The sequence below is a fragment of the Bacidia gigantensis genome (assembly GCF_019456465.1).
Source record: "Bacidia gigantensis strain McMullin 20006 chromosome Unknown contig_295, whole genome shotgun sequence".
In the NCBI taxonomy this organism is placed as follows: Eukaryota; Fungi; Ascomycota; class Lecanoromycetes; order Lecanorales; family Ramalinaceae; genus Bacidia; species Bacidia gigantensis.
In genome coordinates, this window is record NW_025408608.1 from 575,880 (window position 1) to 592,267 (window position 16,388).

Here is a 16,388-nt window from a genome sequence, read left to right on the forward strand (position 1 = left end):
AGCGCCCGCTCTATCAGCGCGTTCTCTTGGCCAATGTTTAGAAAGACGCGAAGAGCTCAACCAAAAGCTCCTTCCTTCGACTTATTCGCCGATTCGCCGGGTTACATCTGTCCTTCTGTACTTTCCCTCAGGCGTCTACAGCTCGCAGGCCTTTGGTCGGTGCTGTTTGCGTAATGGCAGACGTAGCGTAAGCACTCCGTGCATCCCGACCCAAAACGTGTAAATAACATTAATCAGAAGTCTGCTACACCAAAAGGCAGCTAAAGTAAATCCAATCAACGATGGCAAACCTACCACCATCAAGGTAGCAATCTTGAAGGCTGGAAGAAGCTCTGATGAAGATCTTACCACCGAGGATTTTCTCTGGGTCAAGTGCAATGCCGTAAGTTTTATAGAAGTTGTATTTAAGCTTCAAGTTTTTCTGTTAAGTCTCATCCAGAACCTTGATTTGAAGGCAGTTGTACTTGCGTATTGGTTTAATCCTCTGACCAAATGCACAGAAAATTGTTCTCAGTAAGATCCTTCACCAATATCAGATAAAGCAAGGCGCCGGTTCTTGGGACTTGAAATTAGCGGGCAAACTTGTGAACGTGGAAGACACTATAGGCACTCATGACATCCATGAAGACGGTATCGTCGTCTTTGAAGCTGTAAAGAAGCTTACAGCATTATTGCAACCGGAACGGACAGCAACGCAGAATCCATTATCGCCTACAGACGGCAATGCCCCACGTTTGTCCATTCCACCAAAACCCTTTACACCTAGCGGTGTTGACGAGAACTCGACGTCTCAGTCACCGAGAACATTGAGTAATCTGTCACCGAGCGACCAACGATCTGCACCTCATCAGTCAAATCAATATACAGCCCACGTTCAGTCTCCAGCCCATAGCACAAGCCAATTGTTTCCAAGCACTCCTGGCTGGGGCTTCGGCTCCCTGCACTCTCAAGTACCGTCATCAACAAGCTTATTGAACCACTCAAATCCATCATCTGCCTCAATCGGCATTCTCAAACCTGAGCGTGTAGAACCATATGCCTCTTATGCGTCTAGGTCGCCCTCTTTCGGGGCATCACCTGGTGCAAATGATCAGTCAAATACCTCAGTCTTTTCTCACGCGCCTCTACACAAGTTCTCGCGCCCTCCAACCCCGTCTCACGGTCAAGCACTAGTTAAATCAGAACCTATCAGGTCTCAGGTTGATGAATACAGCGAGCGACAGTCAAAGAACTTCCAGCTCCAAAATCTAATCAAAGATGCGACGCCTCAAATACTTGAGTCTGCTGTCGAAGCTAGCGTAGAGCTGCTCAATGAGTTGAGAGGCCCGTTGCTTGCTAAGATTGACGACAGTCCAGACGCTGAGCAATGGTTGCAACAAATTGATGGCCTCAAGAAACAGGCTGTCAAGACTAGGACTGTTATAGGTGTCGTTGGAAATACCGGAGCAGGCAAATCCTCTGTGATCAATGCAATGCTGGAGGAGGAGCGACTTGTGCCTACTAATTGTATGAGAGCATGTACAGCATGCGTAACAGAAATCAGTTTCAACCACGAGGAGGCGCAGCTTTACAAGGCAGACATCGAGTTCATTAGCGCCGGCGATTGGGAAAAGGAGTTGAAAGTCTTGTTTCAAGATCTACTGGATGGCGACGGCAAAGTCTCACGGGATTGTACAAATGAAGATTCTGTATGTCCGAGTCACTCCAGACGAAAAAACATTAACCCTGCTGTCTGAAGATAGGCCATGGTCGATGAGGTCTTGCTGATATACAACGTGATTAGGACGCTGGCATTGCGTATGCTAAGATCAAAGCCGTGTATCCTCAGAAAACGAAAGAGGATATTGCAAATAGTAGCGTTGCATTGCTGATAAGGGAAGTCGCCAATACATTGGGCAGCACTCGCAATATCAAGGAACAAGATTCATTGCTTTTTTACAAGAAGTTGCAGAGCTTTGTCGATAGTAAGGAGAAAGCTGTAGGCAAGAAAGATAAAGATGGGAAAAAGCCAAAAAGGGAGCGTGAGTTGTGGCCTCTGATACGCGTTGTTCGCCTTTATGTACGATCTCCAGCTTTGTCGACTGGAGCCGTGATTGTGGTAAGTATGCTCTGAAGTTGACATACCCGATTGCTACCCTCAATACACCCTGGCGAGCCCCTCAACATGTTATGGGTGTTCAATGCTGACGGAGGGACCAACATAGGATTTACCAGGCGTTCACGATTCGAACCAGGCCCGTGCAGCGGTGGCAGAAAGCTACATGAAGCAATGTACTGGTATGTTAGAAGCTCTGATCAATGGCCTCTTGGCTGTACATCTCCTAGTAGAAAACTTGGAAAAGCTAATCATGCATTGTATAGGGCTGTGGATTGTTGCCCCAATTAATAGAGCAGTGGACGACAAAGCAGCAAAATCTCTACTTGGGGAATCGTTCAAGAGGCAGCTGAAGATGGATGGTGGCTTTAGCTCGGTCACCTTCATTTGTAGCAAGACAGATGACATATCCTTGACGGAAGCTCAAGACTCGCTAGGCCTCGACGATGAGCTGGGACCTCTCTGGGAAGAACTTGATCGCCTTAGTGCAAAGCGCAAGGGATTGAAAAAGCAGATAGAGGAAATGAAAGAGACAAAGGCTGTCTATGACGAGGTCGGCAATGACACAGACGAGCAACTTGAGAAATGGGAGACGCTCTTGGAAAACCTCAATGATGGCAAAGAAGTATACGCCCCTGCGAAACAGTCTTCTAATAAGAAGCGCAAGGCCAGCCGCAAAGAGAAGCCAACCAAGAAAAAACGTAGAACTTATTCGAGCGGGTCTGATGATAGCGACTTCGACGGCGAAGAATCAGAAGATGCGAGCGATGTCGACGATGACAACAGTCCATCAAGCCCGCAAGATACGAGAGAGCCACTAACCGAGACGGAAATTAATAACAAAATTCAGGAGCTCAAAACTACGAAAAAGGATAGCAGGAGGCAGAAGAGGGAACTAGGGGACACAATAGCGACTATTCGCAAGGACATTGCATCAATCGAAGATGAAGAGGGGAGCATCGAGAGTAAATTGTCTGCTTTGTGCATATCAGGACGGAATCAATATTCCAAAGGTGCAATACAGCAGGACTTCGCAGCTGGTATAAAAGAGCTTGACCAAGAGATCGCAGCGGAGGAGGATGAAGAGAACTTCAATCCTGACAACGAGGTACGAGACTACGAGGAAGTAGCTAAGAGGTAGAATCTTCCTATCTGTAAGCATAGTTGAAGCTCGCTGACATTTTCGACAGTCTTCCCGTATTCTGTGTCTCCTCAAGGAGCTATCAAAAGTTACAGGGTCGCTTCCGAAAGGAGCCTGCAGTACCAGGCTTCTCAAAATTAGATGAAACAGAAATACCAGCACTTCAGGCTCACTGCGAAAAGCTCACAGAAACGGGCCGAGCAGCAAACTGCCGTTCATTCATCAACAAGTTGAGTCAGTTGCTGAACTCGCTGACACTTTGGGCATCGAACGATGGTACTGGCGCCAACTTGAGCGCTGACCAACAGGCCCGGGAGGCAAGATATCTTCAGAAGGGGTTGGATGGGCTTGAGACTGTAAGTCCAGCAAATGGGAGCGTCGCCATGTAGGAGATCCTGCACTTTCAATACCTGACAGCTCACCCCTTTGTGACACCGCTGCTTATATTGTTGAGGCCTGAAAAGCTGATGCCTTTTTCGCTATCTAGGCACTTGAAAAGACCGTCAAATCTACCAGATCAGAGCTTAGGGACGAGCTCACAGACAACATCTTTGATAAACACGAGACCGCGATTTCGGCCGCCTCCGGGGACTCAATCTCTACTACGCAACAATGGGGGTCGCCTGTCAATCGTGAGAACCGCTCAGCGGGTGGATTATACGTGAGTTCTCAAACTTTTATGCGGTTTGAGCGTAGACTGATTGTTCCAAGTGGGCGACCTATAAAGCCATATCAAGACGTTCTGGCGTCTATACGAACGCTCAAGGCTTGCATGATTGGAATGCTCAACTGACTGCGCCGCTCATCAGGGTAATCGCTCCTGGGTGGGAGAAAGTCTTCACTCGACGTCTACAAACGGTCCTCAATAATTTTGCGCGAAGTGCTCCGGCTGCACTTAAAAAGTTTCACGGTGAAATCCAGACAAGGGCTCAGACGATGGGAACCGGTATTGCCCAACTTTCTATGCTGTCACACCAAGTCAGCGTCTACGAACAGATTCTTAAAGACGTGGGCAATCAGATAAAAGACATGATTATCGCACGACAGAAAGATATCAATCGGGAGTATGTCCCTGTAATCCAAACTCTGATGCAATCCTGTTACGATTGGTGTGTCGAAGAGCATGGTCAGTAATCATTTGACTTTTGACATTGTCGGACGTAAGCTAACAAAGGCCAAAGGCACCGGTTGTTTTGCTCGGATGAAAGCATATATGAACTCTTACGTTGCAGAAACTCGTCATACGATGTTTCAACAGAGCGTTGATGAGGTGAAGAGTCAGCTCGAGCTGTTGTTAGAAGACGCAGAAGGACTGCTCGATGACAAGACTGATGAAGTCTTCATCCAGATGAAACGTGACTACCGTTCGGTCCTTGGTGGCGGAGATGTACAACAAGGCAAGGAACTTCCCAAAGCCCAGAGACAGGTACGACGAGAGGTAAAGCAAATTCTACAGAACGTTGAAAATCGGATGAAGCGAGCCATTGGTCTTGAGGTCGAGGAAGCCGAGGATAGCGTCAAGGATGAGGGAGAAGAAGCCCAGGATGGGCAGGATTTGACTGAAAGCGCTCACACTGAGCGTGGTCATGGTCCTGTCAAAGAGGAGCCTTCCACCTCTCGTCAGGACAGCCAAGTATCAGATCCTGAAGAGCAAGCGTCCGGCAAATCCATTTCAGATGTCAAGAGTGAAGCATCGAACGACTCGCGACGCGAATTCAACAGTGACGAGGAAGGAAGTGCTATCGAAGATGGATCAGATTCAACGTCGGGTTGAGTCCTTATACCATACTAAACTTCCATTCAGCATCTTGTTCTTGAGGTTCTAGAAAAAGGTCTTCAATTGTCTCGGATGAGAGGCATCCCTTCGGTATATTAGACACCTTACAAAAGCTCCCACGAGCACAAGCTTATAGGGACACTTTCACGATCAGGCCTTGTCGATCCAGTGTCGGGCGAGAATTACATAGGTAGAGAAGCATATCTTTCAATGCATGCACATTTAATAGTACTTGATACAAGTTGCACAATCTATTCGAACGAGATTTACTAGGGGCTAAACCTGATAAGGTGTAAAGGAATATGGATTGCCCCAACGAGGACACAGGGGAGGATGCGTGGTACGTTTTCATTTCTTGATATCTATAAGCGCAAGGAATATATGATGACAAATTTGGCGTCTCATCCGAGGAAAAACATCATTTACTTAACAAGCCATTTGCAGATACCGTACACGTAGGCATCCTAGATGAGCTGTTGAAACGCGCGGTTGATGGGTGAGCGTGGCTTGACGCCCTTGTAGAAGTCCACGGTCTGCACAGCACGCTTGGCGATGCCGTCAGGTGTGAACTCGAATTTCTGCAGGGAATTGTCAGCAGGCGGTCTACTCGAAGCCTAGTTGAGTGCAAGTGTACCTTGTAAACGTCCTTGTATGGACCGCTTGCACCGAAGCGATTGAGGCCGAATTGCTCATGGGAGTATCTTTCCCAGCCTAATGTGGACATGGCCTCCACACTCATTGACGGGATGCCGTCCGGCAGGCATTTGAGTCGGTAATCTTTGGACTGTGCGTCGAAGACCTCGAAGCAAGGTATTGATACTACACGGGCGGTGAGGTTCTTTTCCTTGAGGACTTTGATTGCTTCAATACAGATGCAGACCTCGGAGCCTGTGCTGACAAGTGTGATGTCGGCATTTTCGGCTTCAACTGAGACGTAGCCACCTTTGATGGCGTTCTCGATGGTTGAATTCTCCAATTGTGGCAGATTTTGCCGGGTCAAGGCAAAGATACTCGGTGTGGATTTCGAGGTCAAAGCAACGTAATAGGCTGCACTGGTCTCGTTGCCATCGGCCGGGCGCCAGACCATCATGTTGGGAAGAGCACGGAAATGGGCAAGAGTTTCGATAGGTTGATGCGTTGGTCCATCCTCTCCGAGACCAATAGAATCGTGTGTTGCGACGTAAATGACACGATGGTGGGACAGAGACGACAGCCGGACGGATCCAGCGGCGTAAGAAACGAAGTTGAGGAACGTTCCACCGGACGGGATAACGGTACCATATGCAGAAAGACCGTTCATTACGCCAGCCATCGCGTGTTCTCGGACACCATATCGAACATAGCGACCCGCTCTGTCCCCAATTGATTTGCCTCCACTTTTGAGGGTATCAGGCTGGAAATCGACTGCATTCTTCCACCTGGTGTTGTTGGATCCGGTCAAATCTGCGGAGCCTGAGAGAAGCTCCGGTACGACTTCATGAATGGCTTCCAAAACGGCCTCGGACAATTTTCGAGACGCTACATCCTTGTCCCCTGGCTTGTATGTGGGTAGCTTCTTCTGCCAGCCCTCCGCAAGCTCCCCTGTCAACCGTCGCTTGAGCTCAGAGCCTAGGTCCTTGTGCTCATCTGTATACTTCTCAAACAGCTTATTCCATTCGGCCTCTTTAGCTGCGCCCTCATCTGCATGTTTGTGATATTGGTCATACACCTTCTGGGGCACAACGAATGACTCGTCAGGGTTGAAGCCAAATTTCTTTTTGACTTGCTTGCAGTCATCCTCTTTCAGAGCATTGCCATGAACACCACCAGTACCCTGGAGGAGAGAGCCAAAACCGATGGTTGTGGTCAACTTGATGACAGATGGCTTGTCGGTCACATCCTTTGCAGCTTGTATTGCTTTTTCAATGCTTTCCAAGTCTGTATCTCCTTCTTTCACCCATTGAGTGTGCCAGCCATAAGCTTCGAATCGCTTGAGAACATCTTCGGTGAAAGCGCATATAGTATCGCCATCTACGCATGATTAGCCCGCTCGCTTGAATTCTTGCTAAACTCACCAATGGAAATGTGATTATCATCATAAATCATGATCAAGTTGCCTAGCTGCAAGTGGCCTGCTAGACTGGCTGCCTCACTTGCAATGCCTTCCATGGCACATCCATCTCCGAAGAAGGTATATGTGTGATTGTTGATAAGATCAAAGCCCGGTTTGTTGAAGACTGCTGCAGTGTGTGATTGTGCAATCGCAAGGCCTACAGCACTCGCAAAACCTTGGCCTAATGGACCTGTCGTGACCTCGATACCGGGTGTATCGAGAATCTCGGGATGTCCAGGAGTAATGCTATCGACTTGCTATTTGGGCTTCGATCAGTTTTTTTCTCTCGTTCCGAAGGGAGCTTGCTTGTCATACTCGGAAAGCTTTGAGGTCATCTATTGAGACCTTGTAGCCGAAAAGATGCAGTAAAGCATACTGTAGCATACATCCGTGTCCATTCCTGTTAGAAGTGAGCACCGGTTAGCAGTTGATCGCTCTCCGTCATTGAAAGTAAATGTCCCTCTTAGAGCATTTCCACCCTGAACACTTTACTGGGTTTGGTGGGGGGAAGCTTTGGTTGCCGAAATCTGAGAGTGCCGGTTGACTTACGACAGGACGAATCGATCTCGGTTCAGCCAATGGGGATTGCTTGGATTAAAGCTCATGAATTTGTTGAACATAACATGTGCCGCCGGGGCAAGGCCCATGGGGGCTCCGGGATGACCGGAATTTGCTGTGAAGGTAGCATCGACCTAGCAAATCGAAAAAAGTTCAGCTTGCTATTCGCAAATTATATACGACGTAGTTGAGAGCTGTTGAAGCAATGATAATGTTCGTTTCGTGCGTCTGTTTCTGGAACCCGGGAGACATACCGCGAGGAGTCGGATGGTGTTGATGGCAAGCTCATCATCCTTAGTGTATCCCATGGTTGCGTTCGTGGTCAACTGGATGATTCAACTGTCCACTTTGATCCAGATCAAAGGAAGATTGGTGAAAGTTGTAGGCGAACGAAGAGAAGGTGGGATGAAATTTTGGCGGATAAAATACGTCAATTGGTTGGTGGGGCGCTTGTAGAGCCAACAAGGCCGCCAGCTACCGAACGGCTTAAGTTAGGATCCATGCCATTCGTGTGCAGAGCTATGCTGCATCTTTTTGCCCAAGATGAATGAATCTCAGGAGCACTTGATCTTACGGGATCGCAATCGAGTTATGAAGGAGGTATTGGTGCCTTGTAAAGTGAATAAAACCAATATGGCTGCCAATGATAGAATGCGAAGGAGGAGACAAAGTAAATATAAATTGGAGAATAGTATTGAGACCGCAAGGTAGGTTTCTTAGAAAGTGTAGACCTGACTTGTAAAAAGACCAATTTCCAATGGAGAATGCTTCGGGGATGTAGTTATTCATTTCTGTCCCAACTCCCTAAGACGCCTTGCTTCCTCAATGCTCCTTTGATGAACGACTTTGCAATATGGCGACCCAACTTTCCCCTTATTCAAGCGATAAACATTCAAGAGCCTCGTCGTCGAATTTGATATGGCAATTTGCCATTTTGTTCCATCTAACTTAGTCCCTTAATTCAAGTAGATATACGCTCTAAAGTCGTATCTCTGCGAGACTGTTGGCCCTTTGGCCATATATGAATCTCCTTTCTTCTCTGATGGTACCAGTAAGCACGTACCAGGTTCCTGGGTGGTATGAAGCGCTCCGTGAGTCTGTCTGCTCTGTCGTACCCCCAAAAGCAACACCGCGCGCTGATTGGACAGTCGACCACCTTGATTCGTATCTATATTCCCCTTCTGATTTCTTGTGTCTGAGGGAGATCCAAATACTTCTTTCCTCAACTCGACAAACACATTCCCATTCCCACTCATCTCTTCTCGAACACACTCGGGTCGACTACACAAACGACGACCAGACTTGTAACGATCAATGCCGCTGCGACAAAGGTGATGAGGAAGACGCTTCCTCTGCTAGCAGGAAATTTGCCTCGCATAATCCAATATTGACTCTCAAAGTATCTTCTTCCGCCGACTAAAAGAACCACAATCGCAATGCCCAAAAATGTGGCTCCCAATGGCTTTCCTACTTGCCGAAGGTGGTATCCTCCAGCCGTATCACTAGGCTGGCGCCCCTCGCGACGCTCAATGGTCGTGTTGAGGCGGAAGAGCTGGGTAATGGCAATGCCGATTGAAGCGAAAGCAAGGGAGGTGCGGAGCCAGGCGAGGAAAGTCCGTTCTATTTCCCCCCAGGCTGTCAGCAAAGCTTTGAGTCGGCACATACTAGGTGGTTGATGTGATGGAGATGCGAGTAATGAGTAAGAAGGGGGAACGAGCGCGTTGGTTATGTGTATTTTGCTGAGCAAGCTCGGTCGACTGGACTGGGGGAGTTGAGAGGAACGAACCGAGAGCCAAATGATCCCTCGCAGTACTCCCTTTGTTCTCCAATTCAATGCTGCCATATTTCTCAGCTGTATCTCTTATCCATGCCGTCAACCTATGTGCCCCTTTGCGCTCTACTCCGGTATCGGAGCAGCCCTCATTCCCTTCATCATTAGGCTCCTGACCTCTCTTGCGTCGCTTCCGCATGCTAGAGGTACTACTTCGACTGGGGCTCTGCGGAGCCGGGCCGCCACTGCCATCATAGCGCTTGCTCCCTCCGCGAGGGTGTGTGATTATAGGGGTGATTTCGTCGGCGGATGACTCGTGATTACCACTGACATCATTGCTCTCAGCACGGTGGGAGGCACTGGATGTTATGTCAGGTTGTTCACGGATCTGAACACTGCGGGTGCGCGGCAGCGTTCTGGGCGATGGTGAGCGGGTTGAAGAGGCCATGGAGTAATAACGGGAATTATAGGGAGGGTGAACGGGGGTAACACTATGGCTGCGACTTTATCCATACATAACGAGAGTCGAGCTGAATGCTGATAGGTATGACTGGCGTAACGCCTGTACGAGCGAGAATGATCTCCATTCTCTCTCTGCACAAGGCACCAGAGTAACAATGAAAGGCTGGCAAGTGACGATGCTTGGCGTTTATGGCCTAGGTAAGTTAGCTCTAGGGTATTCAAGGGTATAGCTACGGGGGCCCGCTCTGGCGAATTAGCGCAAACCCAGGCGCAAAGCAAAAGGGGCACCAAAAAATCTAAATTGAGCTATCCTAGTACTGCATTATCTTTCTCTTTCAATAATAGCAAAAGATAGGGTTGTCTACTCAGGTCGATAATGCTGCGACAGCATTTTGGACTGCTATGTAGAGGAAGGAGATTCAAGGGACAATCCGCGAAAACCTATTATCATATCCAAAAAGGGCATTTGAGATTGTCTTCTACATTTAATTCTCATTTCAAGCGGCCTAAGACGACCACTCGGTATCGTGTCTGGGGGTCTCTCATCATTTCATCCAACATCCTGGGCTTTTGCTACTACAATTGGTTCAAGGCACCAGTTTTACTAGAGGGGCCCTTCCCGTCCGGTGTACAAGATAAATATGAGCCCTGTCATCCCTCATGTAACCTAGATCTGGTAGAATACATGCTCAAAGAAGCGTCAAACTCCTGGTTACCTAGCAGTAAGTGGGTTCTCTTGTTTCTCTCATAAGCAAGAAAGTTCTGTTCGTCTATGCTTCGTCCTTTAAAATGTGGATAATTATGGCCGCTTGAAGAAACCTGGATGCGTTCTTAGGCGAGCAGGAATGGCTGTACAGATAGTGGCCAAGATGAGCCCAATAGGGTGCACCGGAAGTCTTCACGGTCAGTCCGCGCTTGCGTTGCTATTCACCTACTAGACACAGCCCGGCTATGTGAAAGCTCTGAATATACTGTCCATTTACTTTCACTGTGGTCAAACCATTCAAGGCCAGTCGAGGAAAGCCACCAATGGTCCAAGATTTATATCGTCAATGACGCTGACTTCTCAACACTTCCAGACACCGTAGTTAGATTAGACCATTTTAATTTGCCTGCGAACATCCCTTGTGAAGACTACTCAATATCTGCGACGATAACGAGAGGCAGATCCGGGTTTAGGGATCAATTTGTAGGAATCTTCGACGGACATGCGTAAGCAAAGATCGCTTTAACCTAAATCAGTTGACAGTAGATATTGACTGGCAAAGGGGTACTGCAACAGCACAAGCGCTCCATACATACTTGTTGCCATATTTATATCATCGGCTGTCGAGTGACGAGAACGACTCTGCAAAGATGGATCGAGTAATAACGCAAAGTTTCTTACAATTGGATCACGATATCATGTCGTTGGCTGCTAGGGCAATCGATCAGCCAACTTTACTAGCCGATGCTAACGCCATGCTGGAGGCTGCCTATTCCGGGTCCTGTGCCCTTGTTGCCTACTATATTGAAGAGACGCGTTCTCTAAAGGTTGCTTGCGTTGGTGACTCTCGTGCTGTCCTTGGTCGAAAGAACGCTGAAGGGATATGGGAAGCCATACTACTTTCTCATGATCAGACTGGCCACAATGAGGCAGAAGCCAAGCGACTACAAGCTGATCATCCTGACGAACCCGATATGCTTAAGAATGGGCGTCTACTTGGCCTTGCAGTTACGCGTGCCTTTGGTGACGCCCGTTGGAAATGGTCACAAAAGACACAGGAAATTGCTCAGAAGCGCTTCTTCGGTCCAGAACCTCGGGTACCTTTGATTTCCCCTCCATATCTTACTGCTGAGCCCGTGATTACAACTACAGAAATCTTCCCAGAGCGAGGCGATTTCCTAATAATGGCCAGCGACGGGATGTGGGATAATTTAAGTAGTGAACAAGCAGTGAAACTTGTAGGAAACTGGCGTGATACGCATGATCTGCTGAAGGAAGCAACCCCTTCAGGGAAGATTGAAATCCCAGACAGGTGGGCGCCAAGTGACCTCTCAAAAACGGTAAAACCAAGCGTGGACAGGGAGTTCACAAAGCCAAAAATTCTCTCGGAGAAAGATATGGTCAATGTAGATGATAATGCGGCGACACATTTGGCAAGGCATGCCTTAGGAGGAGGTGATCTGGATTTGTTGACGGGCTTGATCTCCTCGTCACCGCCGTGGACAAGGAGGATGAGGTTCGTCTCTGCCAACATTGATTTATCCCTTAAGCACAGTCTGAAGCTGAATTTCACAAATACAGGGACGATATGACGATTGAGGTGATGTTTTTTGGGGAGGATAAGAATTCGATCCAATTAGAATGAATGGCTACACTAATATTCCGGACATGTTATCGACAAGCCATAACTTGCTCGAAAAGGCATAGATTCTAAAGAGCTTTCTCCTACCTATCGTCAAACTAGAGTTGTCCCACAGCTTGCTGGGACGAAGTCTTACTTGTAGAGAACGTCTTGTTGGGGCTTGAAAACAAAGTGTTTTGCGAGACACGTTCCACGCCGAGCTAATTAGCCTTGAGACTTCTCCCCGTGAATTTCTGACGACAATTGTCGTTTCTGATCATCTTTGTTTGATTTGATTGCCAATCCGAGGTCCTTATACACGACATCTATGCGATGGTCGTCAAAACGTGGTGACCGCCGAAGAAGACTTCCAGATGAGGTAGTAGAAGGTATGCTGTCCATGTTTTGGTTTTCTTATATTCGGAAGGTTGAACTTAGGGGTTGTCTCTGTTATATGAGGGCCGATTGTCAAGTAGCAAGGACTGAAGATGGGCAATCAAATGGTGTTAAGCAACTGGACAATGAACTCTCCAATGAGAGAGGTCTCCAAGCTCGCTGTTGTATGACTATTGGGGATAATGTCGTCTTGACGTGTAAGTAGGATAATCTATTGAGCAGAGACGCAATATGAATCCACAAGGACCGTACACATTGTAGCTTTACAATAAGAGAAGGGCTTGTTTTCCTTATACAAAGAAAGCAGGACATTGGAACAAGCGGACTGCAACACCTCTTGTTGCTCTCTCGACGTGTCGATGATGGCTAGCCAATCAGCTTGGGGAGAAAAGGACAAAGATTTTCACTTCAGACTGACACGCGGACTTTATGATGGTTAGCTAGACAATAAGTGTTCCGTACTCTTACCAAGTACCGCACCTGGGATTCCCACTTCTCCAGATACGCGTCATCTTAGTCACGATGCCAGATTATACAAGTCACCCAGGCTTCGTCATCAACAACGCAGATAAATGGTGTTCTTGTCTACGATGGAATGGAGTACAGAGACGAGTGAGTCTTTGGCATAAACCGCTGGCGAAAGAGTGATTTATTAGAAACCCTCTGTGCACAACGGAGTTTAAGTATACGAAAGCTTTCAGTAGTATGCACCTTATGTTTGAATGATAGTCTGGAAATAATAAGAAAATATTGAAATTGCAGGGCTGGGGTCACGGCGGCTTGGGCGGCCGGCCTGGTGGTTCGCAGCGGAAGCTAAAAGGCCTAGTCAGTAGTCAGGGATTCTCGCCGCCTCTATCTTCTCTCCTGAATCTATCTCATCCCTCCCTTTCCAGACTGCGGTGCGGACCTACTAATGTCTAAAGTATTATTATTCTTGTCTTCTGGGCTTTCAGATCAGACCATAGCATGACGGGACAATCGACTACTGACAGGGATCATTGCTACGTTGGCTCGATTCCAGCAATATTGAAAGCGAGGATTACGGATCACATAACCGCCTGGCCCTCCCTGGCTTACAACCCCTCCTCTAGGACATTGTTTGAAACGCAAGTAAGGTGGAGATTGTTTTACCAACAATCACACCGTTCATCTATGAGGCTCTCATCTCGGAGCATAAGCATCCAGGCCCCTGAGCCGCCCAAGAGGCCTGTCCACTGCTTCATGTTGTTAGCCTTTCTACGCCTTAATTAATCTGCCACATCTCATATCTCGGCCATCTCCCCTCGTCAGGGGTTGAGGGGTTGAGGGGTTGAATGCTGCCAGACAAGAGGAAATCGAGGCCGTCCAAAAGGTCCGTTTTGCTCAGGATGGCCTGCTTCCGATTGGGCCCCATGAGGAGCACTTTGACGCCTTGTTTGAAAAGCCATCCTTGTTCAATCTTCTATCTCTTCAAAATGCCACCTCCGCCGCGATATTGCCTTTTCTGCTGTCCGTCCTTCTGCTGTTGCTGCTGAAGTCAGCATTACATTCATTTGTTTGTTTCTTCGAGTCTGTGACTCTCCTGGATCGTAGGATCCCTTCCAGTCACTCTTTGATCTTGTATTTCTTATATCCAACACATCACATACCTACCTTGACCAGTCGTTGCTTGTTGAAAACATTTGAACGCGTTTGCAAGAATTTGAGAACGGCAGAATGCATACATTGGCCCAGAAGGCGACGGTTGTGACCATAATTGTCCTGCTTGCGGCTTCCAACTATACGCTTGCCTATGATCTCCATGGACCTTACTTTGTCGTTGGCTCGAACGATGCTCCGCTTGTCTCGGAAAGACTCGATCCTGTATAACAAGTCACTCTCTTGCGTCTTGTCCCAAGCTTATAGAGTCGTCTTCTTACAGATAATATTCCCGGGCCAGACACCGAGCGCGCACACGCACGACATTCAGGGAGGGAACGGATTTGCGGCAAGTTGGGACTATGAGACCGCAGTTGCCTCGAGTTGCAATACCATGGGTCCAAAGAAAGATCACAGCAACTACTGGTATCCGGCTCTATATCACCATGGCGCCGATAACCAATATACGAAGGTGCCGTCATCGTTGACTGTATACTATCACTTTGACCCCGTAAATGGTCAGGCTCGAACGATGTTCAACCATAGTCAAAAGATCATGGCTGGCAATCCATTTCTGCGGCATGATGATTTGGCCACCAACAAAGCAACCAAGTCTATTCAATGGTGGTGTAAGTGATTGTTTCAGAGAGCAATTTTCATAATGCAAGCATAATGTCCGGAGTCAAAAATAGTCTTTGGAGTAATATTACGAGAGACAGGTCTCTTGGTCTCTTCTCCCCGTCTAAAGAAGGATTGCTGACTCCGATTTCATAAAGGTCACGGCCCTCCTAGTGGCCCGGACCCAAAGCAGAGGGTCAGTTTCCCTGAGGGCGTGACTTCTTGTGGCAAACCATACGCATGGCCGGGCTTCTCGGCCGAAATTTGGTTTCCTTTCTGTTACGATGGTTCGGATGAGTTTGATGCTGCAGATCCTAACAAGCACGTTACGTATGGCGACGGAGATAGTCCGCAAGGTGGGAACTGTCCCTCCACACATCCTATTGTCTTGCCACAGCTATTTATGGAATTCCATTTCAACATCGAACAATTCAAGGACGTGAAGAAGGCGGAGAGGCCCTGGGTTCTGGCTCCGGGCGATCCAATTGGCAGCGGTATGCACGCCGATTTTGTAAGTCATGTCATCATGTTATTTTCGGGCGAAACCTCTAACGGTGGGCACAGATCAATGGCTGGGAAGACGGAACAGGAAGTCTTGCAGACGCAATGTCCGTTGACTCATCAGGAAAGACCAAGTGCTACGTAGGGGAGAGCGGAGGGGGTGCAGGAGAGTGCTTCGAGTTAGTCGATGATGACACAAAAGCCAAATGCAAAATCGCACAGTCGAAGACGGAGGATGTCGTAGGCCCATTCGCTTCCCTGCCTGGGTGCAATCCTGAGCAGGCTGGGCCCGGTGATGCTACCCCTCAGTCAGGGAATGGCTGTGTAGGTGGAGCCTCATCCAACCCAGGTGGCAACAAAGCCCAGCCTCAAATTTCGCAGACCACGTCCATGCCGACGCCTGTCTCATCTACACCAGAAGTACCACAACAGTCCACCCATACAGAACCTACGGAAGGCACTCAAGGAAGCACTCAGGGGAACACCGAGGGGAACACTAAAGGAGGCTCCTCAAGCACGAGCGGTGGTGGCAATCCTGCCTCAGTCTCCATTACAAACGGCGATACCTGGACTTATCAAGGCTGCTATTCCGACCTCGTGCCCGACCGTAATGTGCGAGCACTAGGAACCTGGGGAACAGGCGCGACTTCCACTGACTGCGCCACTCACTGCGTCGGCGCCGGTTTCAGCATCTCAGGCACGGAATACGGTGGGCAATGCTTCTGCGGCAACGCATTGAAGCAGAGCAAGAAGCTAGATGACGGTCAATGCAATATGCGTTGCAAGAATTCGATGGAGACGTGCGGAGGGAATAGCGCGTTAAGTGTTTATGCTAAGCAGGGAGCCAATCTGGGATTGAAGAGGCGGGAGCATTTGAGACACCATCTCAAGCATCATGGCAGGTCGACGTGACGGGCGATCTTTTGGGTGAGCCTGTCTTGTACAAAATTTGCATCTTGAACCTCTCTGGAGAGGGTTTTTGACAATTGTATATAAATGCTTCATTTCTTACATCAACGACTTGATAGTCGTT

General features: G+C 48.3%; 5 protein-coding genes across 5 annotated transcripts; 3 read left to right on the top strand and 2 right to left on the bottom strand.

Moving 5' to 3' along the window:
• Positions 1 to 173: 173 nt before the first annotated feature.
• KY384_008231 (uncharacterized protein) lies at positions 174 to 5,010 on the top strand (the record flags this gene model as incomplete). The annotated part of the gene is made up of 9 exons (XM_044816720.1): positions 174 to 187; positions 238 to 382; positions 501 to 1,688; positions 1,784 to 2,098; positions 2,205 to 3,232; positions 3,286 to 3,592; positions 3,724 to 3,897; positions 3,948 to 4,362; positions 4,418 to 5,010. The coding sequence occupies 9 exons, from the start codon at positions 174 to 176 to the stop codon at positions 5,008 to 5,010; spliced, it is 4,179 nt and encodes a 1,392-aa protein (XP_044666085.1).
• A 467-nt stretch (positions 5,011 to 5,477) lies between these two features.
• KY384_008232 (uncharacterized protein) lies at positions 5,478 to 7,971 on the bottom strand (the record flags this gene model as incomplete). Its single annotated transcript, XM_044816721.1, has 6 exons — positions 5,478 to 5,591; positions 5,648 to 7,023; positions 7,068 to 7,362; positions 7,421 to 7,505; positions 7,655 to 7,797; positions 7,918 to 7,971. The coding sequence occupies 6 exons, from the start codon at positions 7,969 to 7,971 to the stop codon at positions 5,478 to 5,480; spliced, it is 2,067 nt and encodes a 688-aa protein (XP_044666086.1).
• Positions 7,972 to 8,915: 944 nt separating this feature from the next.
• On the bottom strand, positions 8,916 to 9,882 carry KY384_008233 (uncharacterized protein; the record flags this gene model as incomplete). The annotated part of the gene is made up of 2 exons (XM_044816722.1): positions 8,916 to 9,283; positions 9,450 to 9,882. The coding sequence occupies 2 exons, from the start codon at positions 9,880 to 9,882 to the stop codon at positions 8,916 to 8,918; spliced, it is 801 nt and encodes a 266-aa protein (XP_044666087.1).
• A 1,370-nt stretch (positions 9,883 to 11,252) lies between these two features.
• On the top strand, positions 11,253 to 12,194 carry KY384_008234 (uncharacterized protein; the record flags this gene model as incomplete). Its single annotated transcript, XM_044816723.1, has 1 exon — positions 11,253 to 12,194. One exon carries the CDS (start codon positions 11,253 to 11,255, stop codon positions 12,192 to 12,194), a length of 942 nt encoding a protein of 313 aa, XP_044666088.1.
• A 2,436-nt stretch (positions 12,195 to 14,630) lies between these two features.
• Positions 14,631 to 16,267, top strand: KY384_008235 (uncharacterized protein; the record flags this gene model as incomplete). Its single annotated transcript, XM_044816724.1, has 3 exons — positions 14,631 to 14,865; positions 15,013 to 15,365; positions 15,419 to 16,267. 3 exons carry the CDS (start codon positions 14,631 to 14,633, stop codon positions 16,265 to 16,267), a joined length of 1,437 nt encoding a protein of 478 aa, XP_044666089.1.
• Positions 16,268 to 16,388: the final 121 nt, after the last annotated feature.